The sequence below is a fragment of the Thyridium curvatum genome (assembly GCF_004353045.1).
Source record: "Thyridium curvatum strain D216 chromosome Unknown NODE_38_length_371496_cov_78.080427, whole genome shotgun sequence".
Classification (NCBI taxonomy): domain Eukaryota; kingdom Fungi; phylum Ascomycota; class Sordariomycetes; order Thyridiales; family Thyridiaceae; genus Thyridium; species Thyridium curvatum.
Window position 1 is genome coordinate 316439 of NW_022156793.1, and position 12560 is coordinate 328998.

At 55.1% G+C, this 12560-nt stretch overlaps 5 protein-coding genes across 5 annotated transcripts; 3 read left to right on the forward strand and 2 right to left on the reverse strand.

The window, feature by feature from the left end:
• Positions 1-179: 179 nt before the first annotated feature.
• E0L32_006645 (uncharacterized protein) lies at positions 180-1635 on the forward strand (the record flags this gene model as incomplete). Its single annotated transcript, XM_031141300.1, has 3 exons — positions 180-302; positions 375-1360; positions 1419-1635. 3 exons carry the CDS (start codon positions 180-182, stop codon positions 1633-1635), a joined length of 1326 nt encoding a protein of 441 aa, XP_030994711.1.
• A 167-nt stretch (positions 1636-1802) lies between these two features.
• On the reverse strand, positions 1803-3184 carry E0L32_006646 (uncharacterized protein; the record flags this gene model as incomplete). The annotated part of the gene is made up of 2 exons (XM_031141302.1): positions 1803-2548; positions 2626-3184. 2 exons carry the CDS (start codon positions 3182-3184, stop codon positions 1803-1805), a joined length of 1305 nt encoding a protein of 434 aa, XP_030994712.1.
• A 1782-nt stretch (positions 3185-4966) lies between these two features.
• Positions 4967-6058, forward strand: E0L32_006647 (uncharacterized protein; the record flags this gene model as incomplete). The annotated part of the gene is made up of 2 exons (XM_031141303.1): positions 4967-5055; positions 5155-6058. The coding sequence occupies 2 exons, from the start codon at positions 4967-4969 to the stop codon at positions 6056-6058; spliced, it is 993 nt and encodes a 330-aa protein (XP_030994713.1).
• Positions 6059-7103: 1045 nt separating this feature from the next.
• E0L32_006648 (uncharacterized protein) lies at positions 7104-9456 on the reverse strand (the record flags this gene model as incomplete). Its single annotated transcript, XM_031141304.1, has 6 exons — positions 7104-7211; positions 7337-7342; positions 7396-7546; positions 7961-8463; positions 9110-9349; positions 9442-9456. 6 exons carry the CDS (start codon positions 9454-9456, stop codon positions 7104-7106), a joined length of 1023 nt encoding a protein of 340 aa, XP_030994714.1.
• Positions 9457-11591: 2135 nt separating this feature from the next.
• E0L32_006649 (uncharacterized protein) lies at positions 11592-12343 on the forward strand (the record flags this gene model as incomplete). The annotated part of the gene is made up of 2 exons (XM_031141305.1): positions 11592-11959; positions 12037-12343. 2 exons carry the CDS (start codon positions 11592-11594, stop codon positions 12341-12343), a joined length of 675 nt encoding a protein of 224 aa, XP_030994715.1.
• Between the last annotated feature and the right edge of the window lie 217 nt (positions 12344-12560).

The following is a 12560-nucleotide window of genomic DNA, read 5'->3' on the forward strand; positions in this document are numbered from 1 at the left end:
CTGTGAATAGGTGAAAGGCTGGGATCCGAATATTCACACCAGGTTCTAAGACTCGGTCATGACTTGTTGCTGATCGGTGCTGAACACGCTACATCCAAATCGGCCGTGTACCCTCCGCTTCAAGCAACCTCTTTGCTGGCGTCTCTTTGCAGATCGAACAACCCTCTAGCGCATTCACAATGATGGACAAAGACCAAAAGGTCGTCATCGTTGGCGCTGGCATATTCGGCCTCTCAACGGCCTACCAACTCGCGTCCGAGGGTTACCGCAATGTCGTGGTGCTCGACAGGCACATGCCGCCCGTGAGTTGCACCCATTCACTGCCGAGGCCAGCTCCACAATGAGGGCCTACTAACAACCGCTTCGCTCCAAAGGTACCCGACGGGTCCAGCAACGACATCTCCCGCATAGTCCGCTTCGACTATGCGGACGAGGACTACGTGAGGGTCGCGCACGAGGCGTACCAGCGCTGGCGCAACCTGCCCAAGTACAGGGACATCTTCCACCCGACTCGCTTCCTGCAGGTCGGCACCAGGTCGTCCTCGGGCGACAACACCTGGGCGGATAAGACCACCGCGCAGTTGACCAAGCGCGGCCTGCCGTGGAAGATGCTGAACGACGCGGATGCAGCGAAGCGCGTGTTCCCGGAAATCACGGGAGCTATCACGGAGGGCGAGTTTGTCGGGTATCACCATGAGCAGGCCGGGTGGGCCGATGCGGCCAAGGCGGTGAGCCAACTGCGCGATGACTGTATCGAGGCGGGCGTGTCCTTTATCTGCGGTCCCGAGGGAACTGTAACGGGCTTCGAGATGGTTACGCGGGAGACTATCTGGGCTTTGCGGACGGCGGCCGGCACGCTCGTCCAAGGCGATCACTTTATCTTGGCCGCAGGGGCCTGGACTACGGGACTTGTCAATATGTACAACTCGACCCTCTCAACGGGGCAAGTCGTCGGGTTCGTGCGCCTCACAGACGCCGAGATGGCAAGATACAAGGACAACCCGGTTTGCCTCAACTTCAGCACGGGCTGGTTCTGCTTCCCGCCGCACAAGGATGGCAACTACCTAAAGTTCGCCGTCCACGGCTGGGGATACACGCGGGCGCCCGGCGAGGACGTGTCCGAGACGTCTCCGGCCTCGCTCCCTCCCACCAAGCCGCGCCGGCAGCGGGCGAATTTTGTCCCCGCCGACGGCGAGCAGCGGTTACGAGACGGCCTGCGCATGCTCTTCCCCGAGCTGGCTGACCGGCCGTTCCACAAGGTCGCCATGTGCTGGTACACTGATACGCCGACGGGGGATTTCATCATGGGTTACCATCCTGAGTACAAAAATCTCTTCATTGGGGGTGGAGGCAGCGGACAGTACGTTTCCACAGCCTTTGCAGAGCGGCGTGGCCGACACTGACACTTGAGACCTTAGTGCCTTCAAATTCCTTCCAGTCCTCGGCGAGTACATGTCCCTTGCGATTAAGAAGCAGCTCCCGGCATCTCTGGCGTCCAAGTGGCGTTTCCGCACGGAACATCAGGGCCAGCGTGATACCTTTGTGGGAGATGGTAGCCGGGGAGGGCCTGCGCGGCGGGAACTTGATGCTGATGAGAGAGCTAGGCTTGCGATAGAAGCGCAGGCTAAACTTTGAAGATGAGAAAAGTTTTCTCTTCTGTATTTAGACATGGTTATAATCCATAGTATACAGTGATCAGGCATCTTGCCTCGCAAAGCTATGTACACTCGACTGCCAGACAAGTCTTCAACTGCGCCGTTAACATTCCCCTCTCCAGTCACTGCCTCCGGCTTATGGCACATTCAAACGCCGTACATGTCCATGAGAGTCTTGAAGTCAGGGTTCGCCAAGAGATGCGCCGCTGTGATGCGCTTCTTGGGGTCGTAGTGGAAGCCCTTGCGCAGGATGGACAGCATCAGCTGCATCTCGCCCCAGGTTATGTCGGGCTTTCGGCGCTCGAGCGCGTCCTCCAAGGGCGTGTTCAGGTGCGGCTCAAAGTCCAGCCGATACGGATCAAGATCATCCTTGTACCACCAGTCCTGGGCCTGACCAATACCATCGTGCTTGCCGTAGAACCCGTCGAAATCGCAGCACGCGCCCACATACTGTCCCCTCCACTCCTTTGGGAACTGACCGAGGTGGCAGATCATGGACCCAATGTGACCGGGGCCCCGACCGCCAAACAGAGGCTCGCCATCGTCCGCATAGAGCTGGGCGAAGAGGTACGTGAAGGACCACATGTCGCTGGCGAAGCTGGGCTGGACGTTGTGCATCCTCTCGGGCGCGCAGTACTGGAACTCCTGCTCTGCTGTGTTGGCAACAGGCTCCCCGGCTTGGATGGAGCTGTGGAAGTTACCGAGGCGGATAGTTCCTTCGACGATGTCTGGTGGAAAGGCGATCGGTTCGACCAAGTCTCCTTCCTTGTAGTGGTTATTGCTGGACGGCTCGAGGTAGACCTTGCGAGGCCTGCCCACCAAATGGTAGAATTGATCCCTTGTCGTCTTCAGGATGGGAGATACGTTCCAGGTGACGGCCTCGGGGTTCAGGTCTAGAGAATTGAAACTGGCATGGTTAAATCCTGGCGCTTTGCAAACAAGGCAGGGTAAACAGAAAAAGGAACCATACCTCCGTGCACGATGCGCATTTCATGCAGCCCTTTGAGGGCGACGAGGAGCTGCTTTGCCGCCGACATGCGTTGTTGTAAACTCTTCTTGAGGCAAGTGTCAAGAGAGTCGTCGAGATTTGGGCCCATCGGAGGCAGGACGAGGATAGCATGGTCGACGCCGGCGACTCCCGAGGGGCTCCAGATAAACCGGTCGCAGGGAAGCGCGAGGGCAGCTCGGCTGGCAGGCTTGTTGCACCTCTTTCTTATCCTCCCGGCGATGCAAAGCTCATGCTGGCCGTGATCTCCGTCGACAAAGACCTTGAGGGTGACGAACCGGTCGTTGTCAAGGTCGCGCGCGAGCCAGAGGGTGTAGCGGCCCGACCAGCTAAGTTTGTGCTCGACAAGATAGCGCCCGTTGAGCAGTTCTCCGATGGTGATGGGGAGGTAGGAGCCGTCTGGAGCTGTGTAGAGGTCGCGGTACTCGCATTCGGCCACGTTCAAATCCAGGTCATCGATGTAGTCACCATAGTCTGGCTCCGACTTGATGGTGTCGCCCGGTGAGGCAGGAGGGGAATTCATGTTGTTGAACCATGAACGAGCAAAGAGGCTTTGAAGGCGAAGAGATCAAGAAAAAAGACAGTTCAATTTGTGCCTGGAGGCTTTTTCAGAAAGATTTGGAGTTGGTTTCAGAGGGATCAGATTTCTGAATTGCAGGTGAAGGGGGTCTGGGAGTGGTGTCGCGTGCAAGAAAAGCAAAAGCATAGCATACAAACGAGCAGAGGTTTGTCATGACAGCTCTTTGGGGACAAGGCACATAGGTAGCAGAGTAGTAGATTTTGGATATATACTTCATGAACAAATTCACTGTTGTATGGGTGAATGAGTGGCCTAGGGAGCGGCGAGGGCCAGGGAGATGTCCCAGGTGACATGATTCAAAGTCCGTGGCGCTGCTTAGATTGTAGTCTGTACAAATATCAATAATGTTCACCCGCCACTTCAAAGGAGAGAGCTTGTAGAAACTGGGCATGGGTAGTCGAAGATATCAGACGTGCACATTGGCCGACTGAAGTTGTCTTGCTGCTGACCACTTACCTCTGACGTTCCTGAAAGCTGGGAATATCCGACTGGACGTGGCCAGTCTCACCCGACACGACACTGGCAGGCCGATTCTGCGGTTGGCCCACACTTGCTTGCTTTGGTGTTTCCTTCGTGCTCTGCATATTTATAATAGTTTGCATTTGGATGAGGGGCCCCGCGGGATGCTTCAGTAAATGTGGTGCAAGCTGGCTGGCAAGCCCACCCGACCGGTCCGTGACATTTGCAAAGCTAGATGAAATTGCCTGATAAGAACTAACGTGCGTGCCATCGTGCCATCGCGTGTGCATCGTCCAGGTTCCCAAGCAGGCCAATTATCGCAGGAGACTGGCGAAACTCAGGTCGAGGGGCCACCCGGGATACCGTACTTGTATGTACAGGACCTCATCCATGTGAGTGACCAGGATCCTGGGTCACTCACCCTCAAGACGGACAAGTAAGGTAGCGTGGGTCAGGGCTGCATTATATCGTCTGATCTATTATCGTGTAAAAGACATGAGGAGGGCACCAAGAGGTGGGCTTGGGATCTGGCGGCGATATGTACCCAAGTTGCTCCTCTTTCGGTCGACGAGTGAAAGCACATAAGCGATTCGCCATGTACTAGCCAGGAAGGCCCGGCTCGTCGCCGTGGTGTGTTGGTTTGTGGATATCTCAGTTGGCACACCCTCTCTCCTCACGGTGGCAGGCCGGTCACTAGGTACCTATGTAGTAAAGGAACGTCCCATGCGGATGTGGATGTCATCGTGCAATGTAGTCTTTTAGTGGATGAACTGGCAGCACCGGCTGGAATCTGCGCCCTGCGGTCTCCACAACGGTGCGGCGCGGACTGCATGAAGCCTTTCTTTCTCTGAGCGAGAAGAAGGATGATGCGCATTTCTGCACCCTCTCTCACTGCGGTGGCTTGACATGTGGAAGAGCCCGCGAAATTGTAGCAGACTTCTAAGGTTGTTTGGTTCCACAGGTGAAGTGTGCTAAACCTCCCCGGACGGGCCCTACTGTGGTGTACGAGGAGTATTGGTGGCGCTGTGAGCAGCACTGAGTTTGTGGACCGGGCAGACTTGAGACGCCGCTAGTTAGTGCAAGCACTTAAAAATGCGCCCCTCTCTACTCTCATCCGCACAAAGCGCGTCCCCAGACGCGTCGCGGGGCAAAATCCAATGGTCGCTTTGTCAACCATTCTTGTTTTGTTTGCTCCCAGCCCAGCTTTCTCGACCACGCGCACAATCTCTTTTGTTATTCAGTGTAGGGAACCACAGTCGCTTCAATATGGCACCGACAGAGACCAGGCATGAAGAATACCAATACCTAGATCTCGTCCGCGAGATCCTCGACGAGGGTGAGCGGAGGCCAGATCGGTAAGTGTTTCCTGCTTCCAGCACACGAAAGAACACTCCGCGACGGGCACCGAGGACGACCAAGACACTGACTCATTTCTCCGTCCCGCTCCTCTGCAGCACCGGCACGGGCACGCTCTCGATATTCGCCCCGCGACCCCTCAAGTTCAAGCTCCACGGCGCCGACGACCGGCCCGTCCTGCCCCTCCTCACCACCAAGCGCGTCTTCACCCGCGCCGTCATCGCCGAGCTTCTCTGGTTCGTCGAGGGCAACACCAACTCCAAGGCCCTCAGCGACGTCGGCGTCAAGATCTGGGACGGCAACGGCTCCCGCGACTTCCTCGACAACCTCGGCCTGCACCACCGCGAGGTCGGCGACCTCGGCCCCGTCTACGGCTTCCAGTGGCGCCACTTTGGCGCCGAGTACGTCGACTGCCACGCCGACTACACCGGCCAGGGCGTCGACCAGCTCGCCGAGATAGTGCACAAGCTGCGCACCAACCCCTACGACCGCCGCATGATCCTGAGCGCCTGGAACCCGCGCGACATGAAGCAGATGGTCCTGCCGCCCTGCCACATGTTTGCCCAGTTCTACGTCTCGTACCCGAACAAGCAGAAGAGCGCCACATCATCATCAAACAGCCAGACAAATGGCAGCAGCAACGGGGACACGGCAGCAGAGAAGCCCTCCAAGGGCCACCTGCACTGCCAGCTGTACCAGCGGTCCTGCGACATGGGCCTCGGCGTGCCCTTCAACATCGCCAGCTACGCGCTGCTGACGCACATGCTCGCCCACGTCTGCGACCTGGTGCCGGGCAGCCTGACGCACGTCATGGGCGACGCCCACGTCTACATCGACCACATTGACGCGCTGCAGACGCAGCTCGAGAGGGAGCCCAGGGCCTTCCCTCTGCTTGAGATCCCGCGGGAGAAGGGCGGCAGCATCGACGGGTGGAAGGTGGAGGACTTTGTCATCAAGGGCTACGACCCGCACAAGACGATTGCCATGAAGATGTCGGTGTAGGGGGAGAAGAATTAGACACAGGACGTGTTACTATGTATTGGCGTGGGATTCCTTTTGTGTTGGGATTTTGGGATGTGGTTTAGACATTTTGTTCCGCTTTTAGATACACATGGCATTCAACATTTGCTAAAAAGGGAAATGGCATTTTGTTTTTATAAACTGCACCAGTTCTTGAGGTCTACCTATCGGGTTTGTGTTTGTGCGGTCGAATCCGACCGGCTGGGAGCATTCCATTCTTTGCCTTTGTCACACTGAAGCAAAATGTCGCCGAGCACGCAGCCTACCACAGTTGATCACGTTGTTAAGATGTGCATCGACACTTGTTTCTAACTTCTACTCTTGACTCAGTATCGTAGCATATCTGCACATTGCATGAATCACACACCAGTTTCGATCAGGAGCATGTCGCTCAGCTGTAGCACAGGTGTGATACTGATGACGCCACGGTATTGCAATGTATATTCACAAGGCACAGCTTAAAATGAACAAGAACTCTTTGACATGATCTATAGAAATACATAAGCGTTACAAGCATGCAGAGATGTCCATGGAAGAGTACGTCACCCAGCGGCGACGGACTCTTTCGTGGACATCCAGTCCCCCACCCCCCGTCTTCATGTGCTTCAGGACAGAGAACTCTATCCTACACTGCTTCCGTAGACAGATGCGTCTGAAATGCCACCAGAGTCTTTGATATCACTCCCCCCAATCATATTCTCGAGAACCGGCGACAGCCCTTCATGCCGACGATGGAGTCTTCGGGCGCAATTATCGGAAAACCGATAAGTGGACACAGTTGTCCGAGAAACAGTAGGTGCAGCTCTTTGAGAGAGGATTAGGTTGCCCCCTTTCCGTTGCGTCGGCGTCAGTGATCGCGCCCCTCAGGGAGTCCAAGGGCGGTGTGCCCGAGAGAAGCCACTTCGAGCTGGAGGTCAGACCCTTCACACCCTTCACGAGGCAAGCGATCGTGGGGTTGTCGTAGGAGAATTCCTCCTACACGATGCGAGCGAAGCTGCACATTTCGAGGCAGAAGCTCTGGAAGAACTTAACCAGAGCAATTCGACCGATGGGACATGAAGTTGTTGGAAGTGGGCTGATCCTCGGAAGCACCAGGCTGGTCCTCAGCGGCAGCAGCCTGGCTGCAGACTGCTGACTAGTGGTGGACTGCCGTGAGCGGCTCTGAAGATGGGCTGGATATTGTGTAGGGTTGGATATATATATAAATTCATCTGTTGGTCTCGTGCGATAGCGGAGAGGACGCAGGGGCAGCACATTGACCGAGTCCTACACTTTTGGTTAGTCAATCGAATCAGATGCGGGGCTTGAAGTATGCTTACACTGAACCGCTTGCTTGTGTGCCTCAGTTTCCCTTCACCCATGAACACGCCGCCCAAGGCCGGCACTGAGGCACGCTGCCGTACGGGGGATCCATGGGGCCGTCTGCAGGCGGGAGTACCGCCTTCAGGACGGAGGCCACCTCGAGTATTGCTGATTTGTAATAAGTTTCAGTATATATATATATGTGTGTATGTGTGTGTGTGTGTGTGTGTGTGTGTGTGTGTAAATATATATAAGAGCCGCCGTTCTGATGGGATTGTTCGACGAGGACCGAAACCCTTTCATGTTTTCTTTACCTGCGTAGAGACAGAATATCAGCGAGTGTTCACAGTCAGTGCAGAGTAGGGTTGGGAGACGGCAGGTCTTACTTGGGTTCCGCGAGGAAACTGTCCCCGAAGCTGCTTTCGCTTTGGTGGGTGGTTGGAGGTCGGAGTTCTGCTTGCGCCTCTTGCAGTTCTGAGCCCCAAGCCTCGCCACCACCAGAGGCCTCCCTCTCAGTGCAAGCCCTCCCGGCCACAGACGCTTGGCGTCCACGGCAGGGTACGCCGCCAAGAAACGACGTACCGTGCCGAGGACGTCAAGCGCCACCGAGGGGATGCAGCAGAAGTCGAGGCCTCTTCCGTCGCCTCCTCGCCCTCCATGTCGTCCTCCGCCTCGTCGTCAACGTCACTCTCACCACCCCAACTCTCGTCCTCGAACTTGTCGAGGAGGGCCTGGCTCCGCTGAACGAAGTGATCCGGGACCTTCATGCCCGGATCGATCACCGCGTTCAGGGTGACATCGACCTTGCCGTCTTTCTTGAGTTCTGGTGTCATAGCAACAGCATGAGACTCTAGAAATGCTAGGAACTCGTCAAGCTCTGGCTCGCGGGCGGCAACAATGGCCATCTGCCGGAACTGCTCCGGCTTCTTGTATTGAACAAGAAGGTTGGTGACGATGACCCTACGGGCCCGAGTGAGGTAGTTGACCCGCTCCTGATGGGTCTGGCCAATGGCAACCCCTGCAGGGGGAACCAAGCGCTCTTCCCGATGATGTACAGCGCGATAGTACAACGCGATAGTACAAGTCTATCGTACAACCCCACAGTCCATGGTTGTCATACTCGTGAGCTGTTTTCTGCCAAAGAAGAGTGAGAAGGCGAGTCAGCCGAAGAACCTCGAGTCCGAAAGAAGCCCAAGTATGAAGAAATGGCAAAAGAAAGCTCTCTGCCGGACTTGACGAACCTTTGCTTGCTTTAAATAGCTGGATGTAGATGGAATGTCGTATATATATATGTGTGTGTGTGTGTGTGTGTGTGTGTATAAATATAGTGTCTTTGCCGTCGGTGGCGCGGCAAGGGAGGGTCGTCAAGATTCTGCGTGATGTGCTCTGGAGAGTAGGATTGGGAGGTTCCGACAGTGATGTTCTCCAGACTCTGGATTTTCTCGCGCAAGGCAGCCGGCGGGAGAATCTGAAGTGCCAACCTTGGACTGACGGGTGAAGTTTGCCAATGTTGGACCTGTCAGGGGAGGGCACGCTTCTTGACAGAGTGTGTGATGGGGTTGTGGTTGAGAGGAGGAAGAAAGGAGGTATCTCTCTGAGGCCGAAGCTGTCAAAATGTACCAGGGACAGGGCGTGGGCCGATCGGGTTCCCATAACGAACAGGTTGAGGTGTTGTTGCCTACTCCACCAGCACCAGGCCCAATGTCTTGGGAGTCTTGGGACTCAGCGAACCGTGATCTGATGATTGAGGACAGGAACCCAGGATTGGTCTGCGAACGGCAGCTTGAAGGCTGTTGATGATTGATCTGGTGATGCCAGCCCGAAAGCTGATGATTGATCTGATGACAGATCTGAAGATTGAGGACGAAAAAGGGCGCCACCCGGCTTGAGAAAGTCAGACAGGCTGGAGTCGGCTGAGATGGGTGGAGAGACGCGACAACGCGAGGCAAGGAGGCGTGTGTCACCTTGGGCCTGTCAAATCCGTGTCAAAAAGCCTATCGTCCTTTGACATCTCTGTGACAATGTTAGCAAGGTTCAAGTCACGGGGTGTTCCAAACACTCACCAGGCTGACGTCCATGGTGGCTGTCGGAAGGGCATTGACGCGAGCTTTGTCATCTTCAGAAGCGGCAGCCCCAGGTCTGTTCGGGCACACCAGCCCTATCAGCAAAGAACAGCCGACCGCCCTCGTACGTTGAGGACACCGATCCTGCCTAGTGCTTTTGGCAGGCCTGTGCGCTCAGCGCCGACAAACGTGCGGCCGAGATGACACTCAATGACAGTGACATCAGGCGTACTCGCATGTTGACCGTGAGAAATTTGTTGAAAGGTGGAGTATATAAAATAAGAAGGGGGAATGTTGGAATGAACCTGGGGATTGATGTGACAAGGTAGTGGGACAACTTGTTATAGACGAGGGAGTTGTCAAGAGGCGAGGGGGTAGAGTCGTGATGACATGAGGCATGAAGGGCAGAGGTGGAGAGAACCGAGACTTGTTGACAGGAGGGTGAGAAGGAAACGATCCTGGAGCTCAGGTTGAGTCCAGGTCGTCACCTTTGATGATGGTGGGGATGGCAAGAAGAAAGAGTTGGATTGAAGAGAAGGGGAGGGGAAGACCCCTTTTATAGGCGACGGGGGTGGAAAGACAACAGACAAATGGCGCTAAATCCCATTCAAGAACTGTGAGTCACTGCCTTCAATGTGAATTGGACCTGGGCTCCTGTATTCACTTGGTTCAGAGGTGGCGTGCACGTGAGATGGGATTCACGCGGCTCAACTTCTCAACAACAACTACGCGTCGCGTATTTTGAATGTGAATAACACACAACTTTGTGCGATTGTTCTCATCCAATGTAAAAGCAACCCTAGCCCTAACTTCTTGTAAATTCTGAAGTTGGTGAATTGTCCTCTGTCAAGGGAGAATACTAGCTCGATATATGTGAGAAGGACGTTCAATGTTACCGGCGGTGAATGGGCAGTGATAGCATGTCTTGGAGCATACTGGACCCTATTGTTTCCCACCCTAAACTCCCTTGGAAAATCTGGTATCAAGTAATTGATGCCTGGGCTGTAGCCATTGGCAATTCCGGATCTTTTACAACAATCCAGCTGCATCAACATCAAAACCAGGGCATCACATTCACAGCCATTGCTTCCCACAATGGATTAGAAAAGTTGAGATCCCTCATAATAACATATGGCCCAACCAGAGACCTCGACATACATACTTCAACGTCTGCTTTTGCGTCACGTCCACTGACTGAACGGTGACAGAACCTGGTAAACTTCGGGGCAATTGTGGTGGGCACGGAAGTCAATACAACCCATCCCCCTAATTGGCACTGGGTGAGAGGGTAGTCTAGAACGATTTCCTGTTCTTAAAATAGCATATTACCGCAGATGCTGCGTGCTCCACGTGCCTGCCATTGAGTGCCCTTCCGTCACTGTGGTCAATCGACATCGGCCACACTGAGCAAAGCCTGGTTTGGGTTCTCGCAAGGGCCTGGCCGCAGCTGTTACCCAAGACGGAGGATGACAAACTCTTCCGACATCATTGGGTATGATTCCATCACATGTGTAATATCTCAGCACTGTAGGGAAGGCCCTGGATTCGAGCAGGAGCGCCAATCGCCCACCTCTCGACCGGGCAGGTGGTCTGGGCCTGCACCACCAGGTCTGCATCTGTCCATTTTGCCGGCATCCGTCTACCGGGGTCCTCGCGCGGGCGAGGTTGCACTGTCAGGACAACGCCAAATAACCCGATAGATTAAATCCTGCTTCTCGAAGCCTGCCACGCAGGTGACCCTCCCGCCTCTGCGCAAGTATTTCGTTGTTCTCTTCGATTCTTCTTTTCCCAATTTAACCGTCATGGCAACAGCACCAGGCTTCAATGAGACATCCGCACCGTCGCCTCCGGAGCCTACTTCAGCATGATCCAACATTGAAGGGACTGGTCTACCAGATAGCGGGCCCAAACGTCCGAGATTAGACCATGGCCTTGGCCTGCTTGGAAAATCTATATAATCCTTTCGTAGCAGCAGGCCGTACTGTTGGCCAGGATATATATCCCCTGATCGATGCCCTTCATCTTTTCAGGAGCAATTCAGCCGAGGCGAAACAAACTCACCACTGTTATTATTTACTCAATATCATACATATACCACCCACACAGACACACACGCAGATCCGTACGCCACAACCCATTTCTGCAATAGGATGAAGATCACCACGGCCACCACAGCCCTAGCCGCAACTGCCGGCGTCCTGCTCGGCACGGATGGCGCGGCGGCCGCAAACGCGCGCTTCTGCAGCTCGCAGTCGGACATCTGCTACAGCGAGTTCAACGCGGAAGGCCTCAAGAACATGAACGTCGTCTACCGCATCGCCACGCCGCAGGCCGCCCAGGCCGCGCCCTACGACATCACCTTCCAGATCGTGGCCTCGCGCAACATGGGCTGGGCGGCGCTGTCCTGGGGCGGCACCATGGTCGGCCACCCCCTGACCGTCGCCTGGCCCAACGGCAACTCGGTGACGGTCACTTCGCGCATGGCCAAGTGGGTTCTTGCTTTTCTCTCGCCGGCGATGTCAGATTGAACTGTCTGGCTGTGAATGCGGGTGGTTGACTGACTGGATGTGGTTGCTAATGCGCGTGTCAAACCAGTGGCCACACCTACCCCAACGTCTACAGCGGCGCCACCTACACGATACTGCCCGACACGGGCGTCAACGGCACGCACTGGACGCTCAGTGCCATCTGCCACGGCTGCAGCCAGTGGAGCACGGGCAGCAAGAAGTCCATCTCGCCGTACAGCACGAGCGTCCAGCTGGCCTATGCCATGAACAGCAACCAAGGCGTCGTAACCACACCCTCCAACCCAGCCTCGCAGTTCACCTACCACGATGTCTTCAACTACTTTAGGATCGACTACAATGCTGCCCGTGACCCTAATGTCGAAGTGTCGAGCTGATAAGGGGATGGAGAATCCAGGTTGCATTGGAGGAATTGGAGGAAGATGCAGTGAGAGGAGACATGCAAAACACCATTGACGAACGAGCGAGATGAAGGAGTACTGCTATATATAAACCATGCATTTTGAGGGTATCAGCCATTACTGCATCAAAGAGACAATATTCATTAAAAAATCCCACACATCACCGCATGACATCAATGTCCTCATAATTCTT